The sequence below is a fragment of the Pristiophorus japonicus genome, chromosome 15, assembly GCF_044704955.1.
Source record: "Pristiophorus japonicus isolate sPriJap1 chromosome 15, sPriJap1.hap1, whole genome shotgun sequence".
Taxonomy (NCBI): Eukaryota; Metazoa; Chordata; class Chondrichthyes; family Pristiophoridae; genus Pristiophorus; species Pristiophorus japonicus.
Window position 1 is genome coordinate 20,864,218 of NC_091991.1, and position 20,727 is coordinate 20,884,944.

At 41.2% G+C, this 20,727-nt stretch overlaps 1 protein-coding gene across 1 annotated transcript in view; it reads right to left on the minus strand.

Annotated features, from left to right (window-relative positions):
* Positions 1 to 463: 463 nt before the first annotated feature.
* The window catches only part of LOC139281421 (thyrotropin-releasing hormone-degrading ectoenzyme-like), a 165,401-nt gene continuing 145,137 nt past the window's right edge, over positions 464 to 20,727 (minus strand). The window contains exons 15-19 of the mRNA XM_070901585.1: positions 19,369 to 19,476; positions 6,269 to 6,436; positions 6,031 to 6,171; positions 5,790 to 5,871; positions 464 to 915 (exon numbers count right to left, since the gene is read on the minus strand). Of these exons, the coding sequence (XP_070757686.1) occupies positions 772 to 915; positions 5,790 to 5,871; positions 6,031 to 6,171; positions 6,269 to 6,436; positions 19,369 to 19,476 (643 nt within the window). The 3' untranslated portion in view covers positions 464 to 771. The remainder of the gene's footprint in view (positions 916 to 5,789; positions 5,872 to 6,030; positions 6,172 to 6,268; positions 6,437 to 19,368; positions 19,477 to 20,727) is intronic.

Consider the following 20,727-nt stretch of genomic DNA (forward strand, 5'->3'; position numbering starts at 1 on the left):
GCTGTCAGCTCTGTTTGGAAACTTATACCAGTGTGAAGGGCAGTGGGGTGAAAAAAGTATTTTTCTAAAAACCCAAACAGCAATGTATTATAGGTTACTGTACAAAATTTTATTACAGAGTTAAAATTCCATATTTTTCAGTTTAAAATACATATGCTATAGGTTTTCAATTAGAAAATCCACAATATTAACATGAAATGGGCTAAATTCAAGTTTTCTTTTTATTTCTCTCAGTATTCTGTGGAATGCTTCTCAAATTGTACTGTGTTTAAACTGGGTTTAACATTCAATTATCATGGTTTTAAGCACATCTGCGTATTTCTGTAGGCTGCATTACATTGTCCAATTTCCATATTGATTGTCCTTAACAGTCATTGTGCTTGAAAACATTTGCATAATATTACCATTTTTCGGTACGAGAACATTGCAAATACACAAAATGGAAAATTTTGAAAGCTGGCATGCTGGAATACGGAAGGGAAAAAACAATCATGCATAAAATACATCTCAATCCATACTTTTCTCCACTGACTGTTACTAACATGCACTAGTTGTAAAAACATTCTTTGTCCCATTAAGTCATGTCTAATTTTTTAAGTGGATCGTTTTTTATCCTCCTCCCAGAAGGAATGTTGCAATCTGCAGAAAATTAACCAGTGCAAAATCTGCAGTGCAGCTCTTTTTCCCCTTTCTCACAAAAGTAGAGAATTTTTAAAATAATACAAATGCGTCAAAATACGTCATGCTATAAATATTTAGAAGTGTTACAAATTAACTGTTCAGGGATTTCCTGAGCCATTGGAACAGCTCTTCTTCAAAGAGACCGTGCCATCGAACATTTGCTTGCACAATTTCAATGGCTTGTGAGAACGACGCATCTGTTCCCTCGCCGAGGTTCTTTATAAAGTCCTTTAGCTGCAAAATTGAAAGCATTTTATGAGTAGCTTGGAACTGCAAAAAAGCTTGCTGTGGTAAACGAGCCCAGCTTGTAATGAATGATGCCTTTTACAGACCAGATTGATTAAATAAAAAGCACCAACAATTCTACCTTTTCAGTTTGCTTTTACTTTGCAAAGTTAATTTGAACTGTACCTGTCTAAGATGTGATGCCCTGTAAAACATAATTGCAGGGGGCGGGAGGGGGGGGGGGGGTTTTCGACCTCTACCCGAAATGGGGGGAGAACCTCAAAATGGTGGGAGGCGCCCGATGCCAGATTCGGGCAAGTGGAGCCACCTGCCTGAAGCTGGCATCGGGCGCCTCACACCATTTTGAGGTTCGGGTCTCATTTGAATGTCGGTGGCCCCCCCCCCCCTCCCCCGCTGCAACTCTCCAATTACAGGCTTAGCCACGTTGAGCTGGTGGCAGTTCGTGCCTGAGCGAGGCAGCCAATCCCAGAGAGGTTCGAGCAAGGGTCAGCAGTGGACTGCACTACTTCTTGTGGAACCAGGAGGAACGTCAAAAAAATTTTACCAGAAAATGTTCTGGGCCTTTTCTTGAGCAGCCTCCAGCGATCCCTTGAAGGACCATGGTTAGGCTGCTCACCACCTGGTAAAACGGCACAGACACGGCATACTCTGTCTGTTTGTGCCTGAAAATTGCAAAACGTGTCTCGGAACCAACGTTGGACCTCAATTTGTGTGTATATATATATCGATTTTTTTTTTATTCGTTCATGGGATGTAGACGTCGCTGGCAGGCCAGCATTTATTGCCCATCTCTAATTGCCTTTGAGAAGAGGGTGGAACCGCTGCAGTCCATGTGGGTGAAGGTACTCCCACAGTGCTGTTGGGGAGGGAGTTCCAGGATTTTGACCCAGCAACGATGGAGGAACGGCGGTATACTTCCAAGCCAGGATGGTGTGCCACTTGGAGGGGAACGTGGAGGTGGTGGTGTTCCCATGCGCCTGCTGCCCTCGTCTTTCTCGGTGATAGAGGTCGCAGGTTTGGGAGGTGCTGCCGTCCGTTTCCCCAAAACAAGTGGGCTTGCTGGTCACCCATTTACAGGCCCGCTTGAGAACTGCATCAAGCAGAGCTGGGGCAGGTGAGAAGCCCTCGCTGATTGTCAACTACAGACGAGATATGCAGTCGGCGGCATTTGAAAATGGCCTCCTTTGCTTTCTGGAGTTGAGACTGCAGCTTCTCAATGAATGACTGTTTTCTGCTATAACACCAATTAAGAAATAGTTTGCTGCTACAACGAGGCAGCTTCAACCGGCTTGTTTAGCTGCTTTCCCAATTCAATTTGTTTTAACTGTTTGAAATGTTGTAAATCTGCTATGTTCCAGTGACATAAGAGCAATTAACAGTTCAATTGCATGAAACGTCTGAATTACTTGAATCACTCTGGCGGACTTCTGCTCCGACTGATCAAATTCACGTCGCAAGCATATTGGCCCCAAGTTTCCACACGCGGCGAAAAAGGCGCCCCTCAGAGCTGGGCGCCTGTTTTTCGCGCCGAAAACGGCGCCGGAAAAAAAGTGCGGTATTCTCGAGCTCGATGTCTGCTTGGCGCGGCGCACAGAGGGCGGAGCCTACCACTCGCGCCGATTTTGTAAGTAGGAGGGGTAAGTAAAAGTACTGCAGAAAAAGTGAAGATTTGTTTCTTGGACCCCTGCAAAGGCTTGTATTTTAATTTTCTTGATATTTCTGTGTGTGAGGGAGTGCTTTTAGCAGCACTGCTGAATAAATCACCTGCTGAAATCAGTGAGTTCAGCTTTTCACTGCTAAACTTGCAGAATTAAGGACTGTGTGTTTGGAGAAATAAAAGTGCCAATTCAACTTTGCAATGGATCAACGTCCACCAAGAACAAAGAATTTCTTGCATGAGGAAGCAAACCATTGCATACTATGTGGTGTTGACAATGCAGCACCCATTCTGCAAATTTAAATATAAAGATGTCAATGTGGCTGCCTCTCCCTGTCCAAATGGCCTCAGTCCCCCTCAGAGCTCGAAGGCTGCTGCTGTTCTTTCTTCGGCTCCCGGCCAGCCACTGACGCCGCTGCAATCCCATGGCCGAATGGCCTCACGTCCGCTCCTGATTCTTCGGCTGCCTTCGAGCCACTGACGCCGCCCCATAAGCGTGGCCGAACGGCCTATATAATTTTAAATCTGCAGCTGCGTGTATCCTGTGTTCATTCTTCGGCTCCCGACCAGCCACTGATGCCGCTGCAATCCCATGGCCGAATGGCCTCAAGTCCGTCCGGGTGCTGCATCTTCGCGGTGAATGAAGGCCTGCCTCAAGCACCGCAGCTCAGCTCGAAGGCTGCTTGCTGCCGCTGCCGTCGAGACACTGACGCCACACCGCTGCCTGAAAGGCCTGCCTGAAGCACTTTCACACAGGTAGGAACATGGTTTATTTAATCTTTTTTTTGCTTATAAATTTTTATTCAGGTTGGATTTATTTGTATAATATTTGTATAAGTATAACTAAGGATTGATTGTCGAATTTAATGACTTCCCTTCCCCCCCCCTCCCCACCTCGTTCCCTACGCCTAATTTGTAACCTGCGCCTGATTTTTTAAAGTATAGACAAGGTTTTTTCAAGCGTACAAAAATCTTCACTTACTCCATTCTAAATTAGTTTGGAGTACGTTTTCACTCACAAAACTTTGAAATCAGACGTCAGTGGCCGGACACGCCCCCTTTTGAAAAAAAAATTCTGTTCCAAAGTGAAACTGTTCTATCTGACTAGAACTGGAGCAAACTAAATGTGGAGAATTCCGATTTCTAAGATACTCCGTTCTACACAAGTTGCTCCTAAAAATCAGGAGCAAATCATGTGGAAACTTGGGGCCATTGAGAGGCCACATTTATCGTGAAGGAACAGAGCAACAAAAACAAATGGTAGATTATGCTTAAAGTAAATAAAATACAAAATAAATGCATATGTTCCACATAGAGTTTCTAAGCTATAATTATTTTGCTACGAGCTTCATTTTCTTCTGTTAAAAAGATCACTTTTTGCACCATGTACCAGATTACTTTTTACTGGTCACTCAATATCACAGCATAAGAGTTCTCATGTGAATCAGGCTCAGTAAACATATATAATGCAACACGTTTCAAAGCTCTCTCAGTCTAAGGAGAGGATTTCAAAATCTTATAATTCAAGATGGATTTTTAAAATTATTTCTTAAACAAAATAAATCTTAAAAATGATTTTTATTCTGCCCTGTAGAACTTAGAAGTCACAAAACTGCGATCTCTCCGGGTGCGTACAATGTGCGAAACGCATGCACCTCAACCTGGCACTTACAATCTGTCAAAATTTATTTTGTTAGATTACACGCATCCCCGGGATAAGGGCCTTTGCGGACGGAGATTCAGGCTAGTTGCCCAACTCCCGCCCAGCGAGTGTCCTTAAAAGTCTTACGCCTGGTAAAAGCGTGAGTTTGGGACCAGGGGCCCAGGGGCAGCACGGACCAGCCCACACTGCGATATGTATGTGCGCTAGGTCTGTGCAGCAGAGCTGGTCTCCAGTCAACTTGGTTAACCCTTGCCACTGGACCAAGACCTAGCTCTGTCAAGCCCGTGTGGTGGCTGGTGCACAGGCATCTTCCACCCTTCAGGATATAGTGCAGGATCTGGAATATTGGGTCCTTCATTGAAACATCTGTGAACTCATCCCTCTTTTGGTGTGGGAGCAAGTCATCCTCACTTCGAGGAACCGCCTATGATGATGATATGCAGATAGCTCCCTCTCTCGACTCCCTCCTGTGTACTCAATGAGAAGCCTTGGAGAAAACTAAAATGAGAGGAAGCCTTAATAAGGGATTTCTAATATTGTTTGTTTACAAAATATGATATAATCAGGTAATTTAACCTTGAATCTGTGGGTGGTAATTATGTTGTCATAATGACATGTGCTCTTGACAAATCTCTGTAACTATAGATCTGCCATGACCTTGCACATTTGCAATCTAAATTTGTAATTAGGAATTGTTTGATGAAGTCAACAGGATAGAAATTGGACCTAGTTGCACCAATTTTGCAGGCACCAGAAGACCCAATTTCGAGGACCAACATCCTGCACCCAAAGTACACATGAAAGACTTCTGACCCGATACAGGATCAGGCGATATTTTAGGAGTCCCTGTCGGTTGCCCAAAACAGGCGTTAAACACTTTACATATGTAAATGCGGGAGATAAGGCCTGGGTTAAGGAACTTGGATAGGGATAAGCAGAGCATGTACTGGGCCTACTCTGCTAAGGTTTCCTTAGGGGGCAGATATGTGTTTTTTTAATTAAAAATTGTTGCTGTGGAACGACAGAATTCCTCCATCTCCATAGTATCCCAATCGCCCCGTTTTCACCCAACCAGTACCACTCCACCTCCTCTGCCAGGACTTAACTTTTGGGCCAACATAGATGACACAAAGCCTGATATTACATCGAGTTGCTTCAATATTAAATTTCTTAAAATGGCCGAGCTGCCTGTGGGTGCAACAGGCATATCATCAAAGTAAGACCAGCGAACCCGAGGTCCAATGTTGGACCGGCCTTGGACTTCTCGGTTGGGATGTGCAGCACCCATTTGAGGTTCAAAAACGGACCTAAATGGATTTCAACTCCAACTTCGTTGTTTGAAGATTTTCTCCCTCTGATGTATTATATCAATTACTCTAAAATAAATAGAATGCAGGCAATTTATTGTTACAGTTTTGGGATCAATATGAATAGTGCAAAGGTGAGCTTTTGATATGACTTGTTCTGTTCTTTTGTTGAATATCGTATTCTTAAGAGCGATAACCAAAATCAAGTTCTAACAAGTGTGTTGGAACTATTTACCTCATTAAGTTCAGCTTCTGTACTGAGGAACTCTGTCACACCTTTAATGAGTCTGGAGTTCATAAACAAAGCTTCTCCATATCTGTAAAAAATTATAAATATTAATTAATAACATATGCTCACTGCCTAAATCAGGCATTTTATTTTGGCTCCATTTTCAATTAAAAAAAAGTCTATTTGCTTGTGATATTACTGAATATTTCCAGTGAATGATTCCACTAAATAATTTTGCTTCATTTACCTTGCATTAAAAGTGGCCCACTTATCCTGGAAAAATTTCCAAGCTAAATCTCGTCCATTTGGATATTTAGCCACATGAATTATAACATCTATGGTATTCTGATCAGGAACTAATTGGGAGTTTAGCGACAGGTTAAGAAGCCTGAAAAGACAAATCCGTTATATCGGCGTTAAAATATTTTCATTTTGAAAAAGACATTAAGACTTTCTGGTTTAACACAGTTTAATGGCTGATTAACCTGTTCAGCAAAAACGTATTTTTGCTGCATGCTAAAGCCTCCAGTAGAATTTTCTTCTCCGAAACTGCAGTTGAGGATTGGTATTTGCTCCAGATAAACTCCCACACATTGTCGTCCATGAGTGCAATCCCAGTGCAGTAGACTATGTCTCTAACATTTGGGGGTATTCTGTAATGTATCAGTACAAAGAGTTAGTATTTTACAGTATCATGTTCGATATATCTTGAGCATTGAATTGCTGCTTCGAACAATTGCTACTGATACCAGGGCAATTGAGCTTATGTACTACTAACGCATGCATAATAATAATGGTTCATGAGTAAAATACAATTTATACAAATACATTTAAATAGCATGATGACAGTCTAAGTGAACCTCAAGGTTTATATAACTGCCTTGAACTCCTGATTTGCAGGTTACTGTTCTGTGCCATACACAACATATTAAAAAATAAATTGAAGCTTAAAAAAAAATAGTGATTTAATCTTTGAAGTGGATTTCTGCATTCCATGTTCCGGTTACCTTAATGGAACTGGCTATTATTAATTCTGCTGGGGGTATTGATGCCAGTAAATGTATTATAAATTAATTAACTGGTGGAAGGATATTAAAGACTTTTTTCCCCAAAGAAACAGCATGCTTTAATTTGGGCCTAAATTAGACCCTTTAAACTGTTTTCCTTTACTCGAAATAGTTGGTTTTTAACTACTCTATAGTTTCTGGTTTTTGCCTGAAAAGTATGGGATTTAAATAACATTCCACCAACTGCATGATTGGTAGAGTGACAGCTGCATGTCCTCCTACCCCAGATTCTGATACTGGATCACTATGCCGAGCAACTAGAGAGTCTGCCATTTTATTTTGCTGGATGGAAAATGTTGTCGGTTAAGGAATTAGCGGAATGATATGTAAAACTATGATAGGAAAATGAATCTTAGATTGTGGAGGAATGCATGGAACAGTTTATGTGTTTAACTCTTAAAGAATGTGGAGTATGCTGAGAAGAGCCCATAAAATCAAACCTGTAGAAATAAACACATTCCAAGAGGCAGAGATAACGCATTCAAAGAAGTCAAGAGGGGAACCAAATGCTCGGGAAGATGAAGGGATCAGCTCACACAGCAAACAGTCTGCTAAGGGTTAACAAGTGTTTTAAACTAATGTTTCTGTGCTGAGATTGAACTGAATTCCCACCTTTCATGTTAACAAATGTGTTAACAAATAATTCTGTGCTGTGATAGAACGAAGTTCTCGTCTTTCATGTTAACAAATGTTTCTGTGCTTTTGTGAATTGAATGTTTTCTTTGACCGAACCAAATGCGGTAACAAATTCCGTTATTTGTTTTTGCCTTACACGTGTGTTATTTGTGGCAGTTAAATTGTCATTTCAAAGATTGTAGAGACATCTGTGTTACTGTCACAGGTAGCGTTCTCGATCACTGTCACTTCAAAAGATTCATTATAGACCGGCCCACTAAATCTGTATAAAGGCCAGAGACTTTTGGGTTTTTGATGAGTCTGTCTTGGGCAACTAAGAACAGACCTTCCCCTGCTTTTGCCAGAATGAATTGTTTCGAACCTATCTCTTTGAGTCTGTCGTACATATAGAGCGTCGATCCATCATCTCAGTGGATCCTCTAGGGAGAAAGGGAGATTTCTCAATCAGATCTTAGATGGTAAGAAATGGAAAGAAAGAAAGACTTGGATTTATATAATGCCTTTCACGACCACCGGACATCTCAAAGCATTTTACAGCCAATGAAGTATTTTTGAAATATAGTCACTGTTGTAATGTGGGAAATGGTGGCAGTGTCTTTTTTTAATTCAGAAATGATGAGGATCCACATAGTCTTTTAGTAATAAATGAGTAGAATACTTCGCGCTACATCATCATAAGCAATGTGCATGTACAAGGAGAACTGCAATTAGCAATCACCCTTGTGGTGAGTCAAAGGGACAGTCCCAACATCTGACTGAGTTGAAGGTACGACCTATCGCATTTAATCACGAATAAGTTTTCATCACACTGTGCTGAATAGCCTTGAATTGCTAACTATTTAACACACCATGCATACTTTTTTCAGTTTTGCAGATTCTTGTTATGTTTCATATTAAATTTCTATCATGCAGTAAATGGTATTAAAGTGACGTATTAATGCCAGCTTGTGTGTTCTGATGTAGGTTTAACATAGCGGTGAATATTTTAGACTGGTGCACTAAAAATATAATTTAAGCCAATTATTAGGGAGCAGGGATTGGATCTAATTAACTGTCACATGGTCTGCTAAATGTAAAGTGTTGTACTCCACCAATGCTCTATATCACATTTAGACTAGCCTTTATTACTGCTGACAGGCAGAAGTCAACTCTACTTCTGAAATGAGATATAAAACTGGCATGGAACCACTGCAGATAAAAGTGAGATAAACTTTAAGGATCAATTGAATAAATCAGGTTAACTTAATTTTTATTTCTTCTGTAAAACCAATGTACATTCCAGTGCAGTTGCCATCACTACAACCTAATGCACTATTTGTGGATGATTAGGATTTATTTTAAGAGACACTTGTGCAGTGTTGCAATTAACAGAGTAGTTCTGTTCACTACTGAACAACACATGTAACAATAGAGTGAGAAATGAAAAAGAATATGGTATCATAACGCATTTTAATCCATGTTCTGTTCTTTTTATAGAGTTATTGACAGTGGCCGCCAAGCTTTGGTAGGACTATTAGTCGAAGGATTGTCCATGAGCAATATTAGCCCAAGAACTGGATGCTGGGCCCCAGAAGCCCTGCAGAAAAGCCTGATGGTGCTTTGAATGGTGATAGCTTAGTGCTGTAAGGAGTATGGTCCTTCCACCACTCATCAGCACAGTACAAGACCCAGTTGTCAAACATCATGGCATCTCTTCAGTGGCTTTGCTGGTTATCACTGCCTTATCTTCTTCCGTCGCTGTCCTCCAAAATGGTCATTGTTTCAGCACACAGTAGACCTGGATGGTGGCTCATCTATGAAGACATAAAGGCATTGTTCCAGAAATGACTTTGGACTGAACATGAAGACAGATTGATGCAGGTGGTGGAGAGACGCACATCAATTTACACAATTCAACAGATGAGTATGGACACTGGACTTCCTTCATGTGATTTCATAAATTCACGAACTGTTGTTAACAAACAGATTTTTTTTTTTAAATGTGATGAGCCTTGCTTTCAAGTTAATTCTATTTTCCACTTACCAGACTGAACGGTTTTCCAACCATCTTTTTGGGCCAACAAATCTTTGGGGGGGGTTTGAAGCTTCTTTGTTGTGACGCGGATCATGATTAATTATATTCAGTTTTCATCTGGATACTTTTTGGAGGCCATTGTTGTATTTACAGCAATCCGTTGCACTCCATACATATTGTGCAAATTTGTTGGTTTAACGTGCCTTCTTGTCATGCTGCTGTGATTGATAGAGCATACTTTGTACCAAAGATGCTTTATATTTGGTTGATTCTTTGATGGGAATGTGTAAAAACAATTCAGCTTCACAAATACCGAGGTGTCTTTCCACTTGAATTTGTGTCCACATTTTCCTTCCTCAGATACTTCACATTCATTCGTTTTTTTTAAAAATTCATTCTCTGAATGTGGTTATCGCTGGCAGGGCCAGTATTTATTATCCATCCCAAGTTGCCCTGAGAAGGTGATGGTGAACCTTCTTGAAATGCTGTATTTGTAGTTGTTTAATATAAATGAATGGCCTATTAGGCCACTTCAAAGGGCAATTAAGTGTCGGCACATTGGCGTGAGACTAGAGTTTCATATAGGCCAGACCAGGTAAAGGCCACTGCTTTCCTTTCCTAAAGGGCATTAGTGAACATGCAGCATTCACGGTTGAGCAGCAAATGTACGCACTTATTGCCAGATAATTATCAAAATGCCCCACCGGCTGAAACTAGCCATCAAGCTATGCGGTTTATTTTCACTGAAATTTTTATGGGTTTTTATGGCAATGCAACAGCTTCATGTGCTCTTTAATAAAATGCTGGCATCAGTAAAAAACTGAATTCAAATTCTCAAGTTCCACAGCAGGATTTGAATACACATTCTCTGGATTACTAGTGCAGCAACTTAACCACGACAGAGCCACACTTCTAATCAAATACTTCATCCCTGCTCATCGTAAATTAGTTTAAATTATTCAAATTTATCACAAGCATCTGATTGGACGTCTTAACCTGTTGCTAAGCGCAAATTATGATGCTGAACATTGAAACATGCAGCATTCATGTTTGAGCAGCAAATGTACACACTTTGCCAGATAATTATCAAAATACCCCACCGGCTGAAACTAGCCATCAAACTATGAAATTTATTTTCACTGAAATTTTCTCACACAAGTATTTGACATCACAATTACTCTATAACTAAAAATGCCTTTAAAGGGGGTATGTTATCATTTGAGTGGATGGTTGGCAGAACACGCGGGCTGAGCGTCCGGGGTGTGAATCGGGAGGGCTGGACCATTTAAAGAGCCAGGCCTCATTTAAATAGATCTGGGTGTCCTGATGCAATTTGCTGGATTCGAGCCGGCGCAATATCATGTGGCCTGCAGACAAGGCAAGGCCACGATCGCAGTAAGGCCTGGAGGAGCCATCCTGCTCCTCATGACCATAATATAATTTTTAACTTCCCTTTGAGCACCTCACTGTTTTTTATAGAAACACAGAAATTAGGTGCAGGAGCAGGCTATTCGGCCCTTCGAGCCTGCACCGCCATTCAATAAGATCATGGCTGATCATTCAACCTCAGTACCCCTTTCCTGCTTTCTCTCCATACCCCTTAATGCCTTTGGCCGTAAGGGCCATATCTAACTCCCTTTTGAATATATCTAATGAACTGGCCTCAACAACTTTCTGTGGTAGAGAATTCCACAGGTTAACCACTCTCTTTGGCCAACAAGTTCTACTTAGCGAGTGTCAATGGCAGTCGCTCTGCCCAGTATGGTGTAGAAATGGCTTTGGGGTCCTATACAGTGTTCCCACTAATTTATTTTTGGGTGCACGGTCCCTTTAACATTCAAAATTCCACACGTGCAATTTTTCCATTTAAAAGCCAGTGAGCAGGCTACAAGGGACCTCTTAACAGGAACATTGCTCCTACATATAGGAGCTCCAATTTATTAAAAAATTAAGACCAGCAGTAAGTTTGCGGCTCTGGTTTTAGCTCGTGTAATGCCTGGTTTCTGCCGGGTAGAGGGAGTTAAATCTTCCCCCCTTTAAGGATCATCCGTATTATACCATATTTAAAGTTGCGATCTCTAGAAATAAGATGTTTCCTGAGGATTAGAAAATAAACCAAGAGTTTGCTTTGATATCTGAAATCCGAAAATGAACATCAATATAAATATTCTCTTGGCTACTTCTACAATCTTCAGGCAAAGACATTATCTATTACAACTAAGAACTGAAGAATCAAAAGAGTGTTCAGAAGAACAGTCAGTGCTTGATACTGGAACAATCATCAGAAACATGGTTTACTATATTTCTGTAAAATGGTATGTTTAAGTATTAAAAAACTGTATTTGCTTAATCATTAATTCATTCTAAAGGCTTTTCAACAAAATAATTATTGGCTCGGTAGAATATTTTAGACTGGAGCTTTATTAATACAATGCCCTGCAAACTGAGTCATTGTTAGTCTTACAGATTTTAATGATTGTACTTTACACAAGAATCATTACTGCTCAACTTACAGCTGATTATCCAGATAGAAGATATATCCTAATATTATCAATCCAAACCTGTTGTTAGCTCTGGGTTAAAGACTGCAGTTTATAAAGGCCTTATATCCTTAATTATACAAAGGCCAAATACTGCGGATACTGGAAATCTGAAATAAAAACAGAAAATGCTGGAAATACTCAGCAGGTCAGGCAGCATCTGTGGAGAGAGAACAGGGTTAACGTTTCAGGTCGATGACTTTTTGTAATCCTTAATTATACTTTTGATGGTGTTTGTTTAATAGCAGTTTTTTTTTTTAAATCCCTACTCCCTTCCTCTCCTGACAGCTGTGGCTCAGTGGGCAACATTCTTAAATCTAGGCTGACACTCCAGTGCAGTACAGAGGGCGTACTGCCCGGTCAGAGGTACCGTCTTTCAGATGAGATGTTAAACCGAGGCCCTGTCTGCCATCTCAGGTGGACGTAAAAGATCCTATGGCATTATTTCGAAGAAGAGCAGGGGAGTTATCCTCCGTGTCGTGGCCAATATTTATCCCTCAATCAACGAAACCAAAACAGATTATCTGGTCATTATCACATTGCTGTGGTGGGAGCTTGCTGTGCACAAATTGGCTGCCGCGTTTCCCACATTACAACAGTGCTACACTCCAAAAGTACTTCATTGGCTGTAAAGCGCTTTGAGACGACTGATGGCCGTGAATAAGTCTTTCTGATGGCATTGACTCTTTTGTGCAGCCGTTGCTCTCCAATACCTTGTTCAAACAAACCATACAAGTGAGTGCTGGCGGGATATTTGATCGTAGGCGTGCATTACTGCCCAACACAGCTTCATTTATACAATATTCACTCGTGCATTTCCAGCAAGGGACGCTAGGTATCAATCTGTAATCCCTGGCTGATTTTCCTCGTCCTAGTGCAAGACCAACTGCAGTGTTTGTACCATGGCCTGGCTGAGATCAACCAATTCAGCACAGCTGAGATTACATCCAAGATGACTACTAACTGCATAAACCTGAACAAACGGGTAGCAGTGATACAGGTTGCAATAGGTGGGCAATTTCACTCCCCACAATATTAGAGTTAGAGAAATAAAATAAAGAGAAAAGTCCAATAGTGAGCTCTGCTTTGTTGTTGAAATATAGGATTTCTAATTACAAACAGGGCTAAAAGTCTGCCTGTAAATGTCCTCTCAAATGATTTTCTATATCCAGAATGATGTTCTGTTGAAAAGAATAGCAATGTTATTGGACAACAAATTGCTGATAGGAGCACCGAAGGACAACTGAATGAAAACAAATCAGACTGAAACCCAGCAAATACAATATTCAGACTTTCTCAGATTCTTAGGACAACGTGCGACAATATCGATTTCAACACATGCCTCTATGTAATGGGGTTAATTTTATTATGCGTCCACTCCAGCAATGGAAAAACTTCACCACAGATCAGAAATCCGGGCACACACTGACCACAATTTCTTAACCATTTATTTTAAAGGTGGAATCTTCGTGGGCAGCTACATCTGGATTTCTGACTCTCACGGCTGGAAGGAAAACCTCTCCCTTGGAAGCTCAGACTGATAATATCATCTGTGTATCTCTCATTAGAGCAATCATTCCTGACAGTATTAAATGACTTTTGGAAACACTTCCCTTTCCAAAATGGAGTTTGCTTCACATCTGTAGCAACCATTGGTACAATCTCAGGGAATTGGCAGGATATTGTGGCCCGATTTTCTCAATTACCCCACCTCACACCACAACGATCACGGAATATTTAGAAGAAAAAATTATTACCAGGACAAATGCTTTTAGAAACGTTTACATTGACCCAATTTCTATTGCTTCTCTCTGTAGTACAATTCCCATTTTCAATGGCTTATGTTAATTAAGTCACAGATCAATTATAATAACCAATTGTATTTTTCTATCACAGAATTCTTGCTTCTGATCCCTTTTTACAAAAAATGATGATTGGTTTGACTTTCTATGATGCTAAAGCACCAGTTTGTAGATGCAAAACTCTGTGCCACTATCAGAAAGAAAAGTCTCCATGTAACTATTTGGCAATTTTAAGTTTTCAAAAGGAATTTGCAGCATGTGTTCAACAGTCGGCAAGTTTTCAAAACTGATCCTTCATTTGTGGCGTCACTATTGTTTTTAGTTCACGATGAGATCAAGGCACCAGCTTTAGTCTGGTGAAGCTAACATCGTTCAGTGTAAATACAGAGTTAGTGGCAAAGAAAGCTGTTTATTTCTCAGCTCTCAGCTGCAGCTTTTTAATCGGATAACTTCTCAATAATTTACAATACCCGTTTGAGGCAAAGATTGTCACCAGCATAAACCGAATAATCTGTAAATGTACTCAACCCACCAAAAGCAACACTCTGCCTGCATAACAGTGGCTGCACTTCAAAGGTAATTCATTGGCTGTCGAGCACTTTGCAATGTCTCGAGCATTGATTAAGCTGCTATATAAATACGAGTTCATACATGACTTAATTTTATTTACAATAGAAAGCCTGTTTGGAAGGTTGCTCCACTTTTACCTCACTCTCACTGAAACCTATCAACACCTTTGTCATCTCCAGACTTGACACTTTGAACACCCTCCTGAAGTTCATGATACACAATTTCCAACCCATCCAAAACTCCACTACACGCATGCTGCCCTGCTCGCCACTCATCCAAAGCTTCAAGTTCCAAATCCCCATTCTCATTTGCTTAAATTCCAAATCCCAAATTTCCAAACCCAACTCCATAGTCTCAGCCTACCATACTTCTGCAGCCTCTTCCAACCCTACATCCCAGCCTGTATCCTGCAGTCCTCTAATTCTGCCCTCCTCTACATCTCCACTATCCTCTGCTCAATTGCTGTCATGTATCTTACATTATTATATATAACTGTATCCTAACATGCTATACATGACTGTAATATGACCTGTAACCACCAGCATACCTTACCACCAGGGGTGCACTTGCAAGAGACAGGTATATAAGGACAGGTCTCAGGCAAGTGCAGCATTCCAGAGCTGTGAAATAAAGGTGCAGGTCCAGAGTGACCTTGACTTCACTACATGCCTCGTGTGACTCTGTACTGAGGGGACAGGACTTTACAATTGCCAGTGGCAGAGATTTTTTGCCATCTCTGTTCTGGAACTCCTTTACCTATATCTCCCCACTTTGCTATTACTGTCCCCATCTTTAATTCCTCCTCATCATTTATCTTTTTGACCATACTTTGGATCATCTCTTCTACTTTTGCCACAACTACTCAGCATCCATTTCTCCTCCGTAAAACACCGTGGGGAGTTTTTTTATTAACGTTAAAGGCGCTATGGAAATGCAAGTTGCTTGTTGTGGTTCTGTAACAACAACTTTGATTTATTCAAAAGCAAAATACTGCAGGTGCTGGAAATCTGAAATAAAAACAGAAAATGCTAGAAATACTCAGCAGCTCAGGCAGCATCTGGGGAGAGAGAAACAGAGTTAATGTTTCAGAACTGGCGAAGGGACATCGACCTGAAACACTAACTCGCTCCACAGATGCTGCCTGACCTGTTCAGTATTTTCAACATTTTCAGTTTTAACTTTGATTTTAACAGCAGATCACCCCAAGGTGCCCACGGTTCACATCAGGGTTATATCCTAATATAGCAATGGTCTGTTCGGTCACAAAAAAGTTGCATTCTTCACTGCAGTCTTTGGGTAATAAATAATGTGTTCAACAAACAACAACGCCAACAACTTGTATTTATATAGCACCTGAAATTTAGTGCGACATCTCAAGGCGCTTCACAGGAGTATTATGAGATAAAAAATTTGACACCGAATAAGGAAAAATGAGGGCAGGTGACCAAAAGCTTGATCAAAGAGGTAAGTTTTAAGGAACGTCTTGAAGGAGGAGAGAGAGGTGGAGAGGTTTAGGGAGGGAATTCCAGAGCTTAGGGCCTAGGCAACAGAAGGCACGGCCACCAATGGTTGAGCGATTACAATCAGTGATGCTCAAGAGGGCAGAATTAGAGGAGCGCGGACATCTCGGGGGGGGTTGTGGGCTGGAGGAGATTACAGAGATAGGGAGGGGCGAGGCCATGGAGGAATTTGAAAACAAGGATGAGAATTTTGAAATCGAGCGTTGCATAACCGGAAGCCAATGTAGGTCAGAGAGCACAGGGTTGATGGGTGAGCAGGACTTAGTGCGAGTTAGGACATGGGCAACCAAGTTTTGGATCACCTCTAGTTTACGTAGGGTAAAATATGGGAGGCCAGCCAGGAATGCATTGGAATATAGGGGCAACAAAGGCATGGATGAGGGCTTCGGCAGTGGATGAGCTGAGGCAAGGGCAGAGACGGGTGATGTTACGGAGGTGAGTACAAAGTGTACATTCCTGCAATTCCCTACGTAAGAGCTTTGCAATTTCATCAAGGCCATATGAGGGAGATGCCAAACAGAAAATGAGATAAAATTGTACAGTGAGTAAATTTAACAATCTAGTTTACAGTGGCATTGTCAAACAAAAAGCCTGGCAACATTTTGCCTGGCTGTCCATTCAATGATTGCATTGTGGTGCAGTAGAAAGGCAAGGAGCGGGGTTTGAAGAGGACGGAAACAAATGGCTCAAAATTGGCCTACCCATTTTTTCGGCGCACTCACCTGAGATGCACCAACTTTGTGGCCTGAAAACGGCGCCGAAAAGATGTCTCTGGATTCTGGCCACTCTGTGGCCTCTCCCATGGCTTGGCGCGGCGTGATCTGTCGATTAGGGGGTGGAGCTAGGGCCCTGCGCGAAAAACAGTGCCGGCAGCTCTCCGCATGCGCACTGGAGGTTTCGCGCATGTGCAGTAGCTCCTCTGCAGCCTGGGACCCGTACATCCCGCCCCTATCCCAGACCGAGTGGCCTCACAACCTGCACCGGGCTAGAATCGCTGGAATAGTCAGAGCGAGAGAGAGAGAGTCAGAGAGAGCGAGTCAGTCAGAGAGTCTGTCAGAGAGAGAGAGAGAGAGAGTCAGAGAGAGAGAGAGAGAGAGAGTCAGAGAGTCCGTCAGAGAGTCAGTGAAATACCAGTGGAAGTAGAGGTTCCATGTCTCCTTTGGCAGGTTGGCAGTTTATCTTAGAAGTCATTTTCTGCTTGAATGTCGGCGACCTGTGCTCTCCCCGTCGTCCTGCAACTATCCTCGGCCAAGTGGCCTCCCGCACCGCCGGCCCGCTGACTTCTCGGGCCGAGTTTTGATAAGAAGGTAGGACTTAGTTTTATTTTTTAGTTCTTCTTGAATGTTTTTATGCTTCTTGAACATTGTTGTGCTTTGCTTCTCATCCCGCCCCTATCTCTAGCCGAATGGTCGCAGATGTACCTACCTGCGCTGATTTCTTAACTCTCCGCAAGGGTTTTCTGTGCGGCCACAAGTGGCCACATACGCTGGCCTAAGTTAGTTTGGAGCAACTATTAGCTGTCCAAAGTGGTCTAAATGGCCAAAATGGGCGTAGGTGGCTGGTAACGCCCCCTTTTGAGAAAAAAAAACAAAACTAAAAAAAATCCTAACTAACCCACTTACACTGGCGCAAAATGAATGTGCAGAATGAGGATTTTTAAAATACTCCAGAAAAATCAAGTTGCTCCAAAAAAAAACGGAGCAACTCCTGGCCAATTTTGAGCCCAAAGAGAAGAGGGAGAAAAAAGGAGACAAGTGAATATTTTCAAGTTTCAGCACACAACAAAACTTAATGAACTCAAAACTGAAAACATCAGGCAATCAGGCTGAAGCAACCAACAAACTTCATTTGGTTCTTGGTCTTATGTTGAGAGAATGCTATTCAAGCTAAAACCCAGTTTAATACACATACATACACCTCTGCATTTGATTGATAGAAATGCTTCATTTTGTGTTTTGTGCACAAAGTTCAAACTTCAGATTGGGAATTGAATCAACCAGCAACCATACATATTATATGCCACAAGAGTGACTTTCGCTCCACATTTTGACTGCTGAGTAGAATTAAATCTCTGGAAATATTCATTGAAGAACAGCCCAGGAATAACCCCGAAAGTCAGTATTTACTTACAGCTGAGGAAGGTACAAATTGAAATGAGTTTAGCCATTTCTGGGTGGTCCTGTAAATCATGCCAGCTTTCAAGACTCTGACCATTGCTATGACCAATGCGTTTACTCAAAAATATTAAGTTATAGTGCTATGGCAGAGGCTACAGTTTAGTTTGAATTCTAACATGACTCTGCTATTGTCATTGTTTGTAGCACAACATTGAAAAGACTCTTTAAAATACAGAATTTTAGTATACACCAACCATACTTCTAAATACAATGTCATTATGTTAGAATAATAAACAGGAGGCCTGACAAGCGCTGTGTTGTTAGGCCTGTGGTTTGTGCGCATGGATCATTTCAGCCAGATGATTGATGACCAATACAGTTTTAACCAATCACAACTGTGATGCCATCGAGATTGACAGGCCTTGACGTGGTCAAGTTTTCAATGCACTGAATAACATTTCAGCAGTTTTCTGTGTAAAACGTATTAAGATTAGTGAAATTAGAGCAATTTTACCTAAAAAGTGTGATATGTGTAAATTCTAAATATAGAAATTCCTTTCTTTTGAATTAGGTTTTCTCTATAATATTTCAAACCTTGCTATAAATATGCTGTTTCTAAAACACAGCTACATATCTCTCTAATATACTCAACAGGTGTAAGGTTGACCTTGGGCGATAGTGTAAAACGGGCGATATTGGATCAGCTGCCCGATATACATTAACTTCAATGGAAATGAAAGTCGGGAGGGATGTATAACGGGCGGCTGAATCGATTATCACCGGTTTTACACTGGCGCCCAAAGTCAAAATTACCTCCAACATATTGAATGACTTGCTGCCTCTTTGTTGAATATAACCTTGTCACAATCTTCGATCAGTCACATGATTGTCATGTATTTGCTTGGCACAAATCTTTTTTTAAATTCATTCCACACGGATCTGATATCTCACCATTGTTAAATGAATTACTAAATGAATTGGAATTTTTAGTCTTAAAAAATGAAATGGCAATTTAATAAATTTTGATAATAGATACTAGAGTTAAAGGCAGTAATACAACCTTAGATTTCAAATAACTAATGAAACCCTTGATATTTAGTTCATCTTAACTCCTACTTATTTCACTCTTATTGCCCATTTCGATGAACAAAGCTTAGATTTGGAATACAATGATGATTTAAACGATATTTTCCGTCGAAACACAATTGATTTTTGGTTTGACATTTCACACTTTGACAACAGTAAGTATTCTGTACAAAGGCATTTGTAGATGTGTTTGTTTCACACGAGGGAGATAATCTCAACTTTTAGACGGGCACCTGTTAAGATCGGCTGCCATCCATTCGGAAAGAAGCGACGTGGCCTTCTCGTGGCAGAGGCCAATACCAAATTTACAGGCCAAGATAATAACCTTCCGACGCAGCTCCCTGTTTGAAAAGAAAACAAATCGCCAGTGAAAAAGTGTTCCGCCCGATGCAAAGCAAAGTGCTGATGGTTTGTTGATGGACAGCTGAGCCTTATGTTAGACACAGATCTTGAAGTTTCCCCAACGGTAGAATTACTCTTGCCATGGAAACATCAATTTTTGCTGCCAAACATATTCCTGCAATGTCTTTATTGTAAGCCCTTGCTGTCATTAACACACCGCAAATCACAAGGTACTTATTTTAAGACCTGATATGAATTCTGTTAGCAAAGTTTAAAGTTGATTCATGCAAAACACAGTTAAAATATAACTTTTCCAATAAGCTTTATATTGCAAAGTTGTAGCCCCTAGTAGAATGATACACCATCGCAAAAACTTATGTTACTTTTACAGAAACTTTACTGATCCTAAATTAGTGCCGAAGAACCACCAAGGAAAGATTCTAGGCAGACCATCACAGCCATTCAATTCATTCATGTAGGATCTAAAAACGCTCACAATCCTTTGAGTTTCAATGACTGTTTTAAGAGAATGTGGTAGGTTTTCATGTAACCGATCCGACTTGCTTTCCCCCCCCCCCCCCCCCCCGCTGGAGTCGGTCCAATGTCTGATTAATTTTCACGGCAAAGCCTCATAGGCAGCTCTCTGATTGGTGGACCCAAACTATCCAATGGCTCCACTGCAGAGCCCACCCCTGCGCCAGTGCAGGTAGGTTAAAAGGGGAGGTGGGGCGAGAAAGGTCAGGCTTGTACAGGGATGGATTTTTGTGGGGCCTGGAGGAGCATTAATGAGGTGCCTGCCTGTTTACTGCAGGCCACTAAGCAAGGGCCCCACCAAAATGGTGGCAACCGAGATGTCAGCAGGGACAGTGCAGTAAATTCTGCATTCCCATTTTCTTTGCACCACTATCTCATTGCCACCTGAAAACAGAACGAAAATCAGTCCTAATGTTAACTATGCTGTATTATTCACTGATAGTTACCCAAAGTTATCGGGTTTTATAAACGTTTAACTTTCAATTTGATCCAAAATCTTAATTCTAAAATATGCATTGGATTTTCAATTGTTTTTTTTTTCCGTCACTCTGACCATTCATGAGATAACATCACAGCTGCCACAATTTCACGTACATTCTGTCATGTATTCAACTGTCACTGTAATCCATGTATAAACTGACCTAAATTGTACACCGTGAGAACACTGACCACTAGATGGTGAACTTGTGGGAGACACTCCTAACCTGGACTTTCAG